This window comes from Sus scrofa, chromosome Y, assembly GCF_054392235.1.
Source record: "Sus scrofa isolate SSC_HxYL_T2T_F1_AM1 chromosome Y, Sscrofa_HxYL_maternal_Yorkshire_Landrace_v2.0, whole genome shotgun sequence".
Classification (NCBI taxonomy): domain Eukaryota; kingdom Metazoa; phylum Chordata; class Mammalia; order Artiodactyla; family Suidae; genus Sus; species Sus scrofa.
Genome location: NC_139402.1, coordinates 3,748,099 through 3,766,261, shown reverse-complemented (window position 1 = coordinate 3,766,261; position 18,163 = coordinate 3,748,099). Strand labels below are relative to the sequence as shown.

Here is an 18,163-nt window from a genome sequence, read left to right as displayed (position 1 = left end):
CCAAAGAAGTGAATCACGAATGGTGCAGAGCGTCAAGAGGACACAAGACGTGTCTGATGGGCGTAGCGGGAAAACACAAATTGCATGCCTTCTCCCAGCTCCCTGACCACCATGGTTATCTCAAAAGGGACGGAGGACCCACAGCATTCATTTAAAAAGTGCTCTCTCCAGAATTCCCCTGATGACACAAACGATGGCTAATAACCTCGTGAAGGGTCTCCCAAATTCTCCCTTCTGCCCAACGAATTCTACCAGGTACTGACAACTGCTTTCCCTATCCTTTCTGCCAACTTTTGTCAACTTCCTCATCCTTACCTAGAACCAAGTTTTCTTTCTTTTTCTGCCTATGTTTTTTTTTTGTTTTTTTTTTTTGTTTGTTTGTTTGTACAGTTGCTTCACTGTTACGTTAAGTTACAGGTGTACAAAAGAGGTGTTCACAATTTTCAAAGGTTATACTCCATTTACAGTTGTTATAAAATATCGGCTATATTCCCTAGGCTGTGCAACGATATCTCCTTGTAGCTTATTTTACTTATACCTCTTAATCCCCTCCCCACAAGTCACCACCACTCTGTCTGCCGTATTGCAAGTCTGCTTCTTTTTCGTGATATTCACTAGTTTGTTGTATTTTTTAGATTCCACTCATAAGTGATAACATACGGTATTTGACTTTCTCTGTCTGATGTGTTTCACTATGTATAATGCCCTTCAGGTCCATCCATGTTGCTGCAGATGGAATTGGTTCATTCTTTTTCGTGGCTGAGTAATATTCCATTCCATATGGACCACATCTTCTTTAGCCATTCTTCTGTCAATGGACATTTAGGTTGTTTCATGTCTTCGCTATTGTGAATAGTGCTGCTGTGAATACTGGGGTGTGTGGATCTTTACAAATTAGTGTTTTTGAGTTGTGTTTTTGGAGATACACCCAGGAGTGGAATTACTGGGTTAGATGGTAGTTTCTATTTTCAGTCCTTTGAGGAACCTCCATACGGTTTCCACAGCGCTGCACCAATTTACATCCTAATTCTTCCATAGTCTAGTATTTTCTTGCACATTATAAAAACTATAGCATCTTCTCCATCCATGATGCCTGATCCGGCAAATACCTGGTTTCTGGTTGGTTCGCAGTTAAGTCTCCCCTTTATTCTATACCGGGATTGGCCAATGAAAGCGCGCATCTGTGTTTGTACAGAAGGTTTTGCTGGAACACGGCCAGGCTCAGTGACGTCTTGTCCCTGGCTGATTTCTCGCTACAACAGCAGGGACACGTACCTGCCACAGAGGTGGTACAGCCCACGATGCTGCAACCACTATCCGGCCCTTTGGAGAAAGACTGTCTGCCCATGCCATGCGATCAGGACGGAGGAGCCCTCTGTACACTCACTGAGGATATTTTCAGCGGTTCTCTCTGCTGTGTATTCACTTACTAACGTCTTCACTTCCTCCTGTTACCCTGCCTGGCCGTGTTCCTCGAGCCCCCTCTCTCACTGGCGTCAAGCTGCCAGTCACAGCAGCAGAGTGTCGGCGGGGATGTGCCGGTGAGCCCACGCGATGCAGGCAGACCCCCTCGTCTCCCACAGTCACCTGGGGCCCCGTCGCCTACCGTCGAAGCTGCCGTGGTCGGCGGCGTGCCGCAGCAGAAGCCCATGCGTCTCCAGCGAGGGCTGGAAGACGAACACCCCGCTGTTGAAGCAATCCGGCCACCCAGGATCGGGGGCTGCAGAGAACTCTGTCCGATCGAACAGCTCATCAATATTGGCCAGGACCTGGGGAAAGAGAGCCCGCGTGTCACAGGGAGGAACCAATCTCAGCACGGCATCCGTCTCTTCTTCTCTAGCCTTTGCATCCGACTGCTTTTGCGCCACGTTAGTGACTAAAAGGATGCTGCCTGGAGCTTAAAGTACACATTGTGGCCCACTGAGTAACAGGGGAGTTTCTGTGGTGGCTCAGGGGGTAAGGAACCCGACTAGTACCCATGAGGATGTGGGGTCGATCCCTGGCCTCGCTCAGTGCATTAAGGATCCCCCGGCGCTGCCGTGAGCTGTGGTGCAGGTCACAGACGTGGCTCGGATCCCGCGTTGCTGTGGCTGTGGGGTTGCCCGGCAGGTGCAGCTCCGATTCAACCTCTAGCCTAGGAACCTCCATGTGCGGCAGGTGCAGCCCTAGCAAGCAATACATAAATAAATAATAGGGCAGAACCAATCTGACTCTGTACTGCATCTGCTTCTTTTACTTTAATGTTTATTTTCTATTGCTTTGCTCCAAGTTAACGGCCAAAGGGATGTGGCCGCAAGCGGCAGGTGTCACGGCGGGTCTCTGGGAGCCCGGCTCCTGCGTAATGAGCTTGAGGCAAACATTCCTTTGTTTCGCTCTCAGGAAACATCCCGACCTGGAGACGCTCATCACTAAAGGGGGGTTGCTCACAAGCGTCAATAAATCAGGGAAAAACCAATGTGACGCCAGAGCTGATGTGTTTCTTTTACTTGAATGTTTGCAGTCTATTGCTTTGGCTACACATTCATCACGAAAGGCACGTGGCCTCTAGCATCACGTATACATAGCGGCCCATCTCCGGGAACACTGCCTCCCACACCATGCGCGTTAAGCAAAAATGCCTCTGTCTGGCTCAGAGGCAACATGCTCATCAGGTCCACGCGTGAAAGACGTGCAGGAAGGAAGCAATTCTGACCAGAACCCGGACTTCCCCCTCTCCCCTTTTCGTAGAAAAGAAGCCTGAATTCTAACTCAACGCAGGGATTCTTCGGGACACCCAGTCCACCAGCGCTTTAGTCTTTCTGAATCAATTCACACCTCTGCGCGCCAACACCTGTCTGGCACGGGACTGGCCCGTCCTGTGGGCAGCAGGACGAGCTCGGGCTCGGTAAATCACAGCAGGTGTCTTAAACTCTGGTACGTGAGGGAGAAAAGCAACAGGCTGGGAAACAGAGTGTTGAGAGATGGGCAACTTGTGTCCAAATGTTTTGCATGACAGCCACGCTTCTCTCAGGCTTATATTCAGCAAAGAAAGCATGTGCGTGTTAAGACAGGCCCCTGGTTTATTTCAAGGGATTGAAGTAGCACCATCTCGGAAATGACATTATCTCAAGGTTCTCAAGATCGTCCAAGGAACGCTCCTAATTAAACGTTCTTTCCTCTGGCAAAGGTGACCCACAGGTTTCAGGAAACACATCAACAGAGAGTTTTGTTTCTATCTTTTTCTTTCTTTTAAGGGCTGCACCTGCGGCATATGGACGTTCCCAGGTGAGGGGTCGACTCAGAGCTGCAGCTGGCGGCCAGAGCAATGCCAGATCTGACCCTCATCTGCAACTGACACTGCAACTCATGGCAACGCTGGATCCTCAGCCCACTGAGCGAGGACAGGGATCGAACTCACATCCTCACGGATATTAGTCGGCTTCATTTCCATGGAGCCACAGTGGGACCTCCCATCCAGTTGGCTGATTTTGAAACTGCCCATCCTGGGCTCCTGTAGTGAGAGTCACTCCCTAACATGACCATGGGGGGAGGCCTTACGAAGCCAGGTATACCAGCCCCATCAGCTCTGCATAATCCACGACACGATGCAGGCAGACTATTTTTCTAAGTGGATTATTTTGTGCAGATGAAACAAGGTGGGACCAAAGCCCATTCTAGGGAAGGAACTCAAGCAGCCCAGGGTCCTGGAGGGTGTGGCCCAACGCTCGCAGGTATGTTCTCCCTGATGCGGATCTCGTGATGCTGGTGGTACAGGTGGACTGTACCTGCGGGGGACCCACCGGCACCAGCGAGCAGCCGGCCTGAGGGGGTGGGGGGGAGGCGTGGTCTTTGGGAGGCGCCCCTCATCAAGCGCAGCGTCTGGTCCTCAAGGCCGCCGCCCCCGCCCCCTACTCACCAGGGTATCCGCATCCAGGAAGACGCACTTGCTGTAGTGCGTGAGGGTCCAGCAGTGCAGCTTGGTCAGGGTGACTCCCAGCTCGGGTCGCTTCAGAAACGCCAGGTGCACGTCGTCGGCGCTGTCCAGCTGCTTCACCTCGAGGACCTCATCGAACACCCTCGAGAGGATCACCCTGTGAGAAGACACGCCGCACCCCAGGAAAACGGGAGACCCTTTAACACGGGACGCGCGCGCTCCCTCGCTGCGCACGCGCGGGAAACACGGCCCCAAAGCCCCATCGCCGTCACTGCCGCCCTCACCGTCCGGCGTTTGTGCCCCACAGGTGCGTTGTGTTCATGCGGAAAACTTGGGCAAGCGTGAAGAGCAAAACATATTAAACAATCTGAACATCGGCAGGTTCGGGCCACCCCTTAGGGAGGTCTTTTCTCTTTGCAAAGGGTGGGGTCCGCGGGGAGGAGATGCCCAGACGGGAGAAACCAATTTGACAGCCGTGACAAATGCCATCCGTGAACTTGGAGAACAGACTTGCAGTCGCCCAGGGGGAAGTGGAGGGACTGGGATGGATGGGGAGTCTGGGGTTCAGAGATGCAAACTCTTGCCTTTGGAGTAGATAAGCAGTGCTGTGTAGCACTGGGACCTCTATCTAGTCACTTGTGATGGAGCCTGATGGAGGATAATGGGAGAAAAAGAATGTGTGTGTGTGTGTGTGTGTGTGAGAGAGAGAGAGAGAGAGAGAGACTGAGTCAATCTGCTGTACAGCAGAAAATTGACAGAACGCTAAACCAACAAAAGTGGAAAAAAATCATGTTTAAAAAAGTTTTTACTTTATGTATTCAAACCTACATTGCTCATTGCGTACAAGTGTGAGATTCAAATTTTGAAAGAGGGTACATTTCAGCCACATGAAATTTGCCTCTGTTCCATTCAAAAAATAGTGTAATTAAATTCTACTTCATCTTAGCCTGGAATATCTTGTGATGACAAAAATATTAAGAGCGTGCTAGAAAAAGGATGGGGGCATCTCAAAACAATACAGGAAGCCAATCAGGAGGAGCTCCCAGCAGCCAAAGCAGAAGCCGTTTGGGCAAAAAAACAAATAACACACCCAACGTATACAATGAATATTCAGGAGTTCCCTGGTGGCTCCATGGGTTAAGGATCCGGTGTTGTCACTGCAGTGGCTTGCATCGCTGCGGTGGCACAGCTTCCATCCCTGGCCCAGGAACGCCCACATGACACAGCCATGAATGAGGGGAAGAGGCAACTCTTGGCTATGAGAGAATCCAGGTAATACATACAGAAGGAATGAAGGAAAGAGAAAAACCACATTTGATGAATATCACAGGTTCTCGCTGTTGCAGGCAAGATCCACCGACCGACCCAAAATCAGTGGGTAAAGGTTCTGAGGAGCAAGAGCTTGTTTTCAAAGTCTGAACATTCCTCCCCGAGATACTTATCAACAACAAAGACAGAAAAATAATAATTTTACAGTGGCGACACCCCCTGGGGGACCAAGATGAATGTTTCTGACAGCAAAACGGAGTTAACACCGCAGACGCCGTAATAGGATCTACTGAAGATGGTACCTGACTTCTGAGGACTGTTCTTCAAAGATGCAGGCACGTAATCCAAGCACGAAAACATACTGGAGAAACCCGAGTTGAAAGGCACTCTATGAAACTGCTGACCAGTGCTCTTCAAATATGCCAAGGCCCTACAACTTAGCCATTTGAAAAAAAAACAAAACTTATACAACTCAACAGCAAAAAAAACCCCAACCCAATGGTAAAACGGGCAAAGACCTGAATAGGCACGTCTCCAAAGAAGAGCCGGAGATGGCCACCGAGCACATGACAACCTGCTCAACAGCACTGAGACATGCAAATCAAAACCACCCCGAGATACCACCCAACACCCGTCAGAATGGCCAGCATTCCTAAGCCCACAAATCACCCATGCTGGAGGGGGTGTGGAGAAAAGGGAACCCTCCTACGCTGCTGGGGGGCATGTCAACTGGTACAACCACGATGGAGACCAGGATGGAGGCGCCTCAGAAAACTAAACATGGAACCACCGTGTGACCCAGCCATCCGGCTCCTGGGCATATATCCGGACAAACCTTGCCGAAAAAAAATAAATGAAATGTTGCCATTTTCAACGATGGGGATGGACCTGCAGATTATCACACTAAGTGAAATCAGCCGGAAAGAGAAAGAAATACTGTACAGTATCGCTTATATGTGGACTCTGAAGATTACAACAAACAAGTGAATATAACAACAACAACAATGACAAAAAAGCAGACTCACAGATCCAAAGGATAAACGAGTGGTGACCTGTGGGGAGGGGGAGGGGCGTGATGGGGGAGGGGCACGAGAGGTACCAACTCCTACCTATAAATAAAATAAAATAAAATAAATCCGAGGACATACAGTACAGCCCAGGGGATCTAGCCAATAGTTCATCATTACTATAAATATATAATCTTTAAAACTTTAAACTTAAAAAAAACTCAGTATGTCGTACACCTGAAACTTATAGACTGTTGTACCGCAACCATACTTCAATTAAAAGAGTCAGGATCATCACAAGTAAACAAAGGAAGAACTGGAGTTCCCGTCGTGGCACAGCAGAAACGAATCTTGGGGACGCGGGTTCGATCACTGGTCTCGCTCAGTGGGTTAAGGATCTGGTGGTGCTCTGAGCTGTGGTGTAGGTCACAGATGCAGTTCAGATCCTGTGTTTCTGTGGCTGTGGTGTAGGCTGGTGGCTATAGCTGTGATTCAACCCGTAGCCTGGGAACCTCCATATGCCGTTAGTGCAGCCCTAAAAAGATAAATAAAATAAAATAAAACAAAATACAATAAAATAATAAAGGAAAAACCCTTATAGATGGGAAGAGATTAGAAGAACCATGACCACTAATAGAAGGAGGGGTCCAGGACTGGACTGGACAACAGAATATACAGTATGACACACACCACTTGATTTTCAAGTTTTTGCAAGCTGTCTCCTGCACAGGTAGAGTGTATGGCTGGATTTTATGTTTATTTTCCCAAGGTGAACATCTCTCCCTCTTAAAAAAGATTTTTAATCCATTCATATTTAATAGAATCGTTGATATATCTGAACCGAGTCCTTTATAGATTGATTTTTCCTTTTCTACAGGTATCATACTTTTTTTTTTTACTGTGAATGCTTACACCTTTTTTTTTATAATACTTTTTATTTTTTCCATGATAGCTAGTTTACAGTGTCCTGTCCATTTACTGCTGCACAGCAAGGTGACCCAGCCCCACAGACGTGTATACATTCTTTTTTCTCACATGATCAAGCTCCATCATAAGTGACGAGACACAGCTCCCAGGGCTGTACTTTCTTCTTTGTAAATGATCCCTCTCTGAGATCTTTCTTTTTGTGTGCAAATTAATTCACTGTGCCGGATTTTACAGAACCTCCCTTAACAGCCCAGCCCCGGGGCCTTTCCACAAGATAAGCCTTGGATGACACGCTCAATTTCGCCCACTGTTACCTGTCTTTTGCTTCCTCTGCTCTGGGTGTGGATCATCTGAATTATGCTGAAAGGATCAAGTATTTCATCACTGCCTTCGATATTATCAACAAAGTGTTCCATACGGTAGCTGCTTTTAAAATCTAAATTATATCCAAATGACTGCCTTTTAATTTTTATGTTTTCTTGAATTTATTATTGTCTTTTGCTGCACCTGCAGCAAATGGTGGTTCCCAGGCTTGTGGTTGAATTGGAGCTGCAGCTGCCAGCCGACACCACAGCCACAGCAACGCGGGCTCCGAGCCACATCTGCGACCTACAGCACAGCTCACGGCCATGCCAGATCCTTGACCCACTGAGCAGGGCCAGGGATTGAATCTTTGTCCTCATGGATGCCCGTCAGCTTCACTTCCACTGAGCCACGTCGGGAACTCCTGAAAGTTTATTTTTAAATGATCCAACAACTGGCTGTTTTTCTTGTTTCTAATTATTCATTTTTGTATGTTCCTTTATGAATCGCTTCCTCCTGTTTGTCCTAAGTATATCTTTTGTTTTAATTTAAAATTTTTTGAACTGGATGATTTCTTTACTGATTTCAGCTAGTCTAGCTGTCCTCTTTGGTTTGTATATGAAGCATCCACAGTGCAATTATCATTTTTTTTAGCTGCACTATAGTTGATTTACAGTGTTGTGTTAGTTTCGGGTACAATCGTTTTAAAAATACTTGATTTTTAGTTTCGGGTACAATCGTTTTAAAAATACTTGATTCCACCTTTCATTGGTTCACTCTTCAAGTTCTTTAGGAAAGAATCTCTCCTTTAAAATGTCCCAAGGAACACAGATTTTGTTTTTTCTTTTGTTTTAGTTTCACTATTAACATCTAGATTTATTTTATATACATTTGAAGAATATAACATTTAGGAGTTCCCGTCATGGCGCAGCAGAAACGAAGCCGGCTTGTATCCATCATGACGACATGGGTTGGATCCTGGGCCGTATTCAGTGGGTTAAGGGTCCAGCACTGCCATGAGCTGTGGTCTAGGTTGCAGATGAGGCTCCCATCTGGCCTTGCTGTGGCCATGGTGCAGGCTGGCAGCTGTAGCTCCGATTCAACCCCTCACCTGGAAACGTCCAGATGCCGTGAGTATGGCTCCAAAAAGCAAAAAAAAAAAAAAAAAAAAAAAAGAATACAACATTCAATTCTTGCTCCAAGTAACATATTAAAAGCCTCCTTGTACCCTTGATGCAAAATCAATTTTTTTAAGTGTCCATGGTTGATGAGAGAAAAGACGCTGCGTGCATAATGCATGGCATTTTAAGAGCGATCTTATAGATTATTCATAGGCCAGTTTGCTTGTGTGTTTGCTTTATCCGTCAGTTAAAGTCCAGGAGGACGAAACGGGAGTGTCTCAATATCATTCTTTGCATTTCCAGGTGTACCTACTAGGTTTTGTTTATATGTTTTATCTAATGATTGCTGGCGCATAAAGGCTCATGACCAGTGCAAGGAGAATATGAATGCCACACCTTCTCATCATCCAGCATCATTTACCTGAATACTCAGAAAACAGTGTCATGATCCATTTTTTCCTCTCCTCTAGGCCTTATCTGATACTTCTCTGTCTATCCTTTATGAAATAAATACTTGTGAGTAATACATAGTCTTTTAAGTGTACATAGTTTTGTGCATACATTTACAGCCCTTATTTACTGTTCATATTAGGTTTTTACTTGCTCCTTGTCCTGTTAAAAAGGGCTTTCCTATTAAATTCTGTATTTTCATATAGTGTTTGGTCAGTATCCGACCACTTTTTTTCAGCAGCAAATATCCTACATACTTGCATGCTTGAGACTCTTTTTCCATTGACACACTTAGCTGGGTATAAAACTCCTGAGATGCTAAACTATGGCTCCATGATTTTATGTCTTATTTTTCTGACCTTAAATATTGTAGGGAGGTAATCTAGATTTTTTTCCTCTTGCAGACAAGCTTGCTTCTGTTCATCTTGGATGCGTATCCAAATTGTTACCACTACAACTTTAAAAATTCATATATAAATATATATATATATATATGAATATATGTGTGTATGTATATGTTTTTTTTATTTGGTTTTCTCAAGCTGGGTGTTACCCATTGTCTGTGGTGTTTCTTCAACTTGGTAAATTTAATCCAAATACACCATTGTTTGTTGAGATAATTTCATGTGCTTTGAACTATAGATCAGGTACCTCTCCATTTTAAAGCATCCCTCTCCAAAATTCTCTCGCTCGCTCTCTTTTTTTTCTTTTGCTTTTTTAGGGAAACAGGTGCCGCATATGGAAGTTCCCAGGCTAGGAGTCAAATAGGAGCTGCAGCTGCCACCCTACACCACAGCCACAGCAAAGCCAGATCCGAGTCACCTATGCGACCTACACCACAGCTCACGGCAACGCCAGACCCTTAACCTACTGGGCGAGGCCAGGAATTGAACTTGCATCCTCTTGGATACTAGTTGGATTAATTTCTGCTGAGCCACAATGGGAACTCCTGAGAATTCGCTTGATGAAAAAAAAAAAAAGAAGAAGAAGTAACACTGTCTTCTCTCTTCCTCCACTAAGATCCTCACTCTCCACAGGGACAGCTAACTCCCAAGGCCATCGGTCACCAGGGAGCATCAGCAGGAAGACATGGTCTCCCTGGTGACCTGACGCCAGGCATGCACAGCATCACGGCAACACCATCTCTCTTACCTGAGTCTACAGTCACCTGTGACCTCCCAAGGTGAACCCTGCCTGGTGATTTTAAGCCATGTCCACGTGCCTCCCAGACCCTAAATCCCCTCCCTCCCACCCTCTGTGGCACTCAGCTTACCCAGGAAACAAGGCATGGACCCCTCCTGGCAGGACCCTTCCCGGTCCCCGCTGGCCAAGGCTGCCCTTGGAGAGATACTGTGACTGCTGCAGTGGTGGGTGACGCAATGCCCCTGGGTGTCCCACTCAGCCTGGGCCCTGCCAACCCCTCTGTCCCCCGCCATCCCAGGGTCTCCCCTGTCCTTTCTCAGACCCTCTGCAGGGCGCATACACCTTACAAGAACTCATAGGCTCTCCTCTTGGTAGTATGTGGGATGCTGAGAGGCAAAGGCTCCAGCTTGGCCACCCGTGCCTGGGGATCTTGGGAAAGGGGGAGGCCAGCAGCTCCAGCAGGAACACCCCACACACCCAGGAGGATGCTGAGCTTTCCCCTGAGTGAGTCCATGCAGGAAGCTCTTGGTGGCTCCACCCAGCTGCCTGCCATCAGGCTGCCCAGGACATGCCAGCTCTGAGGACCCAGGCCACGTGGTCAGCAGGTCCCTTCCATTCTGCATCTTTCTCTGCCTCCCATCACACATCCAGCCGGCCCCTTGTCCTCACTGCCCTTCCAGTCCCTCTCCCTGCTGAGTGCCCTCCACCAGCTGTTCTTTTTACACCATCAAGACAAGCACAGCTGTCCCTGCCTCACTTTGTATCTCTTGGCACATTCAGGACACGCACAGGCGTCCATGCATCTCTCCTTCAATAACACTTTAAAGAAAGAAAAAAAAGAGGAGTTCCCACTGTGGGGCGAGGGGATCGGCAGTATATTGGGAGCGCTGGGACATGGGTTCCATCTGCAGCCCAGCACAGTGGGTTAGGGAGCTGGCATTGCTGCAGCTGCAGCTTAGATTGTGACTGCAGCTCAGCTCTGATCTCTGGCCTGGGAGCTCCCTTTGCCGCACATACTCCTAGACCGGGAGGCAACAGCACGGCTCGGCCACCGCACATACCCGTACGTCCCTTCACAGGGAGAAATACAACAAAAGGAAACAGAAAATGCAACAGGAAACGGAAGCCTATTCTATTCTACACGTGCAAGGACAAAGAGACGGGGGGGGGGGCTTCAATTTTTAACTTGCTGTAGTTGCCAAAGGGGAAGGGGGGGATAATTTAGGAGGCTGGCATTCAAACATACACTATTGCATATAAAAGAGGCAAACAACAAGGACCTACTAGACAGCACAGAGAACTGTATTCAATATACTGTAATCAGCTGGCCTGGAAAAGAATCTGAAAAAGAACAAGTAGATGGCTACGTATAAGTGAACCACTTTGCTGTACACCTGCAGTGAACACGACCCTGAAAGGCACCTATGCGTCAATAAAAAGGTCCAACAAATCGCTAACCTAGCTCAGGACAGTTGTTTTTCTTTTCTTTCTTTTTCTTTTTTGGCTGCACCCAGGGCACCCGGAAGGTCCCAGGCAGGAGTGGCATCCGAGCCACAGCTGTGCCCTACGCCACAGCTGCAGCAACACCGGATCCTCTTCACCCGCCGTGCCAGGCTGGGAATCAAACCAGCACCTCCAGAGAGACAAGCTGGATCATGAACCCCCTGCACTACACAGGGAGTTCCAGGAGTACTGCTTTTCAAAGTCCCCCCCCCCACACCACACACAAAAAATAACCGGCTTCTGAATTTCCATAGTTGAGACAAGGAACAGGAGCCACACACAGTGTTGTCTGTGAGGATTCTGCGATCAACCATACACCTGGCAGATTCCCCAGTTTGACTCTTTTTCCTTTTTTACAGCTAAACCCACGGCATATGGAAGTTCCCAGGCTAGGGCTCGGATCAGAGCTGCAGTCCATACCACAGCCACACTGGATCCGAGCTGCCATCTGTGACCTACACAGCAGCTTGTGGCAAAGCCGGATCCTTAACCCACTGAGCAAGGCCAGGGATCGCACCTGCATCCTCACGGACACTGCATGGGGTTCTTCACCCACTGAGCCACCACGGGAACTCCTCCCTGACTCTAAGAAGGATTTGGGAAGTGTCCGAAGCCCGCCAGGACGGCCGCTGGTCCAGACCCATGAAAACCTGCTTCTAGGGGAGGAAGACTCAGCGGGTGTCTGCAGCTTACCTGAGCAGGCTGGACACCTGAGGAGTGACCAGCACCACCAGCCTCCGGGTCGCCCTGTGGTTCCTTAGACTCTGCCCCAGCACCAGGGCCCCCTGGCAGTAGATGTCATTGGTAGCCAGCGTGACGAACGCCTGGTCAGACACTGTGGGCAGCGACAGAAACATCAGGGTTAGGTTCCTGGCGGCTCTCAGGGGAGCACAGGCTGCATGGTGACCTCTGACCCTCTCCAGCTTCACGGCTCATACCGAGGAACCATTCGGTGTCTACAACACGCATCGGGAACGTTTCACGTGCACCCCTTCACGTCAAAGGAAAACCCCCAAATGTGTCTTCGACAAAACCAAAAAACCAAAACACACGTGTGTGTGCGTGCACACACGCACACACACGAAAGTAAGAGGACATCCCCAACACAAGACGAGGCCAAGCAGAGTATGATTAAAATTTCCAAGCACAGGAGGTCCCTCTGGGGTGCGGTGGGTTAAGGAGCCATTTGTCTCTGCAACAGCACAGGTTCGATCCCCAGCACAGGTGGTGAAGGATCCAGCATTGCCACAGCGGTGGTGTAGGCCCTTGCAGCTATGGCTTAGATTCAATCCCTGGCCTGGGAACTTGCACATGCCGTGGGCAGGGCCCAAAAAAAAAAAAAGAAAAGAAAAAAGATCCATGCACCCCTATATTCATTGCAACCTATTCACAAAAGCCAAGACATGGAAACAACCTAAATGTCTACCGACAGAGGAATGGATAAAGATGATGCAGTACCTAGACACAATGGAATACGACTCAGTCATGAAAAATGAAACCATGCCATTTGCAGTGACATGGATGGACCTAGAGATTACCATATAACTGAAGCAAATCAGACAAACATTATACGATATCATTTATATATGTGGATTCTAAAATATGATGCAAAAAACCTCATTTACAAAATAGCAATAGAAAAAAAAAAAAAAAAAGAGTTGCCATTGTGACTCAGTGGTAACGAACCCAAACTAGTATCCATGAGGATGCCAGTTTGATCCCTGGCCCCACTCAGTGGGTTAAGATCCAGTGGTGTCATGAGCTGTGGTGTAGATTGCAGGCGCAGCTTGGATCCCACATTGCTGTGGCTGTGGTGTAGGCCGGCAGCTGTAGCTCCAATTGGACCCCTAGCCTGGGAACCTCCATATGCTGTGGGTATGGCCCTAAAAAGACAAAAAAAAAAAAAAAAGAAGAAGCAGAAATAGACTCACAGACACAGAAAACAAACCTACACTTACCCAAGGGGAATGGGACAAGAAATAAATTAGGAGTTTGCAATTATCAGATGCATGAAACAGAAAGACAACAAAAACCTCCTGTATAGCAGAGACCGCTGCTCGATATTGCGTAACGAGTACAAGAAAAGAATCTGAAAAAGCATCAATATGGGTCTCTGCCTGAGTCCCTTTGCCGTTCGCCTGAAACTAACACCACATTGTAAAGCACCTCTACTTCAATAGATCAACCTCCTGGTGCCACGACACCCCGGGAGAGGGGCCGAGCTCAAACCCCTGATCTTACTTCCCATGCAAGTCTCAGAAACTCACGCAAAGCATCCGAGTCTCGGGGGAACGGACGTGAAAGAAGGATGCAAAGGCTGCATCATGAGTTCAGCTGGAGGACGCCAGCACCGCTGGCAAAAACTGGACTCTGAGCAGCAACAGCCACGCCAACCCATCAATCAGATTCCACACCACCCGGGTGTCGGAAAGACGTCACCTCGGGGAGGCTGAGGAGACGGGGAAGGGAAAGCTGCGGGTGCCTTCACCCTAAGGTCCTCTTTCCCGATGTCTTCGGGACAGGGCGGGAGCTCCCGCTGACTGACTGACGGCCTTCTGAGTCCAGGCAACTCGTGCCACTGACCTTGCAGGGACTTTTAAACAAGAGGATTCTGGGGCCCCGAGAGCTGGTTGCCAGCATAGAAACAACACGACCCAGAAACCCGAGCCTTGGGCAACTGCCCGTGTGCCGTCTACAGAAATCAGAATTCACAGCATGTCCCCAGAACACACAGAACTCAGTGGCAAAGACCAGCGCGGCCTCCCCTCCCAGCCCCCCTGTGTCCCCAGAGCCAGGCTCCCAGACATCACGCCAAACGCAACCTGAGGGGGCCGCAGGGTGGGAGTGGGGGGCTGCTTTCCTGCAGCTGCCGCTGTTGCTCCTGACAGGCCCCTGGGGTCAAGGCCCGAGGGCGTCTGGGACAACCCGCTTCTGTCTACGCAGGCCTGAGCGGCTTCTTGGATGAAGGAGGAGGGAGAATTCCTGGCATTTCCACTGGGAGCTGAGTTTTACAGGCAGCAGGTGTCACAGCTCACGCCTGCAGACCCAAAGATACCTACGGACTCCTCCATCGCCCTGCCATCTCTCTGCCGGCGTATCTATCAGGGGTGGGTCTTCTACCTACCCGTCCATCCAACCACCCATCCATGACAGCTAGTCTACCATCTACCTCTCTCCCCATCTATCCACCCCTCCATCCAAGATACACATTCTATTATCTACCCAGCCAGGCAGCCATCACATCTATTCTATCATCTATCTATCAATTCATTCACGATATCTCTTCTCTTATCTATCCATCCATCCATGCATCATCGGTTCTATCACTTATCTATTCATCTGTCCGTCCATCCGTCCGTCCATCCATGTATCCTATCTCTTCATCTATCCATCTGTCTGTCTGTCTAATCCATCCATCCACCCATCACCTCTCATCTAGTATCTACCACTCCATCTACCTACCATTATCTTTCATCTATCCATCTCTCATCTAGAAATGCGCATTAAATTCTTCCTAACTGGACGGCAACGCAAAGACATGAAAAGCTCCCCAAGACACGCTTTTCTGCATTTGCCACGGTCCTTTCAACGGTCGGAAGCCTCTGCACATTTTTGCACCTAACGACTGATTTTTTTTTTTTTTGAAGTCGGCTTCCCTCACCGGAGAGCCCTAGAGCCAGTGACCAGACCGAGCACGATTTCAACCACCCCGTGCTCCTGACCGCTTCGTGGGGACCCGTCAGCTGTTCCTGCAGGAGAAACGCCAACGTCAAAGGCAGGCAGGAGCCGAGAGGTCCTGGGGCGGGTGGAACTGTCGCGGTCTGCAGATAGGAAGCCATATCCAGGAGGTTTGGGGATGAGAGGGCTGAGGCGTGGGCTGTGTGGACTCCAGTGTGACAGGGCAGCGGGGCCGGGCACCTGTCCACGGGTTCTGGTTCTCAGGGAGGAGAGAGTCAGGGCTGCGTCTGTAGACAGGGTTTCATGCTAACACTGGGTTCGCCCTCGGCTTGGGATGGATCAGATGAATGCATTTGCTCATTCTGGGTCATGTTAACAGGATGACAAGACAGCTCTCTGGAGAGAAGACCCGCTCTCCAGAAACCCCAAGACTCAGTGTCACAATCTGGGTAAAAAGACTGTCACCTCCAAAGGCTGGCCCCGGGGGGCCCATGCGTGATGTTGCAAAACCAGGCGTGGATAACGTCTCCATCTCAGAGTTCCTACTGGGGTGCAGCACCTTAAAAATCTGACTGCAACGGCTCGGATCACTGCAGAGGCGCAGGTTCGATCCCCAGCCAGGCACAGTGGGTTAAGGATCTGGTGTTGGCTGCAGATACGGCATCGCTTCCAGCTTCTGGCTCAGATTCAATCCCTGGGCCCGGGAACTTCGTATGCCCCGGGTGCAGCCAGAAAAATAAGAAAAGAAAATATAATGCAAGTGCAAAGACAGACCTTGCCACGGATTTTCCTGTCTCAGAGGATGAGAACGTCGCTTCCTTCAAGCAACTCCCACTGATGGAGTTTCAGCGTGGCATCCAAAACACCCCAACGAGCCAAGGTCCCCCGCGTGGAAAAGCTGAGTGTCCATGCAAGCGGCTCTGGGGAGGGCACGTGGGGGGTGGGCGCAGGGGAAGAACACAGAAACAGAGCTGGTCGCTGTCTTCCAACCCCCAGGATGAAAAACACAAAGAGTCTTGCAAAACCAGGTCCATCCGGAAGCCGGGGTGGCTGACAGTTTTATGACGAGTCTGAAGACGTGTTTACTTCCACTCCTTGTCCGCCCTCCACCCCACCCACCTTCCAGCCGCCCCCACCCCAAAATACCATCGCTGGCCTCCTCCTCTGTCCTCCTCTTTTACTCAAAGGTGTTTTTTGTTCCCCGCCAAGCGTGGAACACCCAGATGGGATCTTTGCAGCACATTCCGGCACGGGGGCCCTGCGTCTGAATGCCACCCTTATTCGGGCCCTCGCAGGTCTGCAGAAATCGTGGTTTTTGACCTGGATGGAGCCTTCCAAACCGCTCCCTGCAGCAGACAGACTTTGCTGCTTCTCTGAACGGAATCTTACAGCCCACACTGGGAAAGGGGCTTTTTCCACCCTACCCGTTTTCCTCTCTGGGGCTCGTAGGAGGAAAACAGCCTCTCTCCATAAAAAGCAATTTTTGTTGTTGTTTTTTAGGGCTGCACCCGTAGCCTATGGAGGTTCCCAGCCCAGGGAGGTTCCCAGAATCAGAGCTACAGCCGCCGGCCTATGCCGCAGCCCCAGCCATGCAGGATCCAAGCCGTGTCTGCAACCTACACCATAGCTCAGGGCAACACCGGATCCTTAACCCACTGAGCGAGGCCAGGAATCAGAACTGCATCCTCATGGATGCTCGTCAGGTTCATTACCACTGAGCCCCAACGGGAGCTCCCTTGATTTTGTTTTTTTTAAAGGCATTCATGAATGATCAGGCTTGATCTGGGGCAAGGAGAGGGTGTCTCCCAGACCACGGCTAGACCACAAGAGGGTAAGATCACCACACTGCGAGGCTAAAGCAGACATCCCCCAAAACCCAAGGGCAGGCAGACAGGAGCGAATTTCAGCCTCGGGGGACCAGGCCTTGCCCATGTCCCCAGCCGCCTGGCCATCCTCAGCCTGCTGCTCTGCTCTGCTCTGTCTGTACCGGAATCACAAATGATACGTCTGAACTCAGAAGAACCAAAGGCTCTCTCTACCCAGAGTTTTAAGAACATAAAAGTCCCATGAGTCCCCTCAACTGTGCCACTCACACACTTGCGTGATTGCCAAGAAAACGGCCCATTTAATCGCCGAGGGTTATTACGTGTTACAGAAGGAAAATTACCAAATCTCAGCGCCCCTTGACCAAACTAAAAGGCGCCTCCTCCCGGCTGTTGACATCCAGCCTGTGCAGTCCCGGAGAGGGGGGCGTTCTGGGACAGGAAGGGTTTGGCGCGATCTTTCGCAAGCAAAGCGGGGGGGGGGGGGGGGGCTCCTTCTCCCACCCCCGCTCCCGACCCAGCATGAGCAGGGGGGCTGAGCACAGGCGTATTCTCCACTCACCCGGCATGGTCTGAGGCGCGGCGGTTGGAGGGCACCGAGGGACCGGGGGCGCCTGGACGCGGTGGGCCGCCCCTGCGGCCGTGAGCCGGGTTATGAGGAGGCGTCTCTCCAGGGGACCCGCGCAGAGCTGCACCCTGCGGGAGGGCACAGCTCAGTATTCCAGGCATCCGTGGCTGCGGCCCTACCCAGCACCGCCCTGCACCCCTCCCCCGGGTCACCTGCCGCCCTGCTGTGCCCGGGACACCCTCCCGCCCCACGTCTCCTCCGGGCTCCGGAGCAGCCTCTGTCCCCGGGCCCGTGGCCGCTGGGTGTCCTTGTGGCCCCGCCGCGCCCGGCACTAGCTCCCGCGCCCCCGCCTCCCTCACCGCTCGCTCTCCAGTCCTTGGGGCGTCGCCGCGCGCAGGGCAGCCTCTGCTGCAGCCTGGCCCGGCGCCCCCCGCCCGGTTCTCCTTTCACCCGGTGGC

At 50.2% G+C, this 18,163-nt stretch overlaps 1 protein-coding gene across 24 annotated transcripts in view; it reads right to left on the bottom strand.

The window, feature by feature from the left end:
• GYG2 (glycogenin 2) overlaps positions 1 to 18,163 on the bottom strand; it is a 36,165-nt gene that overhangs the window by 17,309 nt on the left and 693 nt on the right. For 23 of the 24 annotated variants that reach the window (XR_014836198.1, XR_014836201.1, XR_014836203.1 and 20 more), the window contains exons 2-5: positions 17,700 to 17,833; positions 12,330 to 12,471; positions 3,896 to 4,070; positions 1,607 to 1,769 (exon numbers count right to left, since the gene is read on the bottom strand). Coding sequence is in view for 13 of the 24 variants with exons in the window: in XM_021079763.2 (XP_020935422.2) it covers positions 1,607 to 1,769; positions 3,896 to 4,070; positions 12,330 to 12,471; positions 17,700 to 17,706 (487 nt within the window). In the remaining 11 variants the exon portion in view is untranslated. The remainder of the gene's footprint in view (positions 1 to 1,606; positions 1,770 to 3,895; positions 4,071 to 12,329; positions 12,472 to 17,699; positions 17,834 to 18,163) is intronic. The other variant, XM_085009062.1, reaches the window with a different exon arrangement.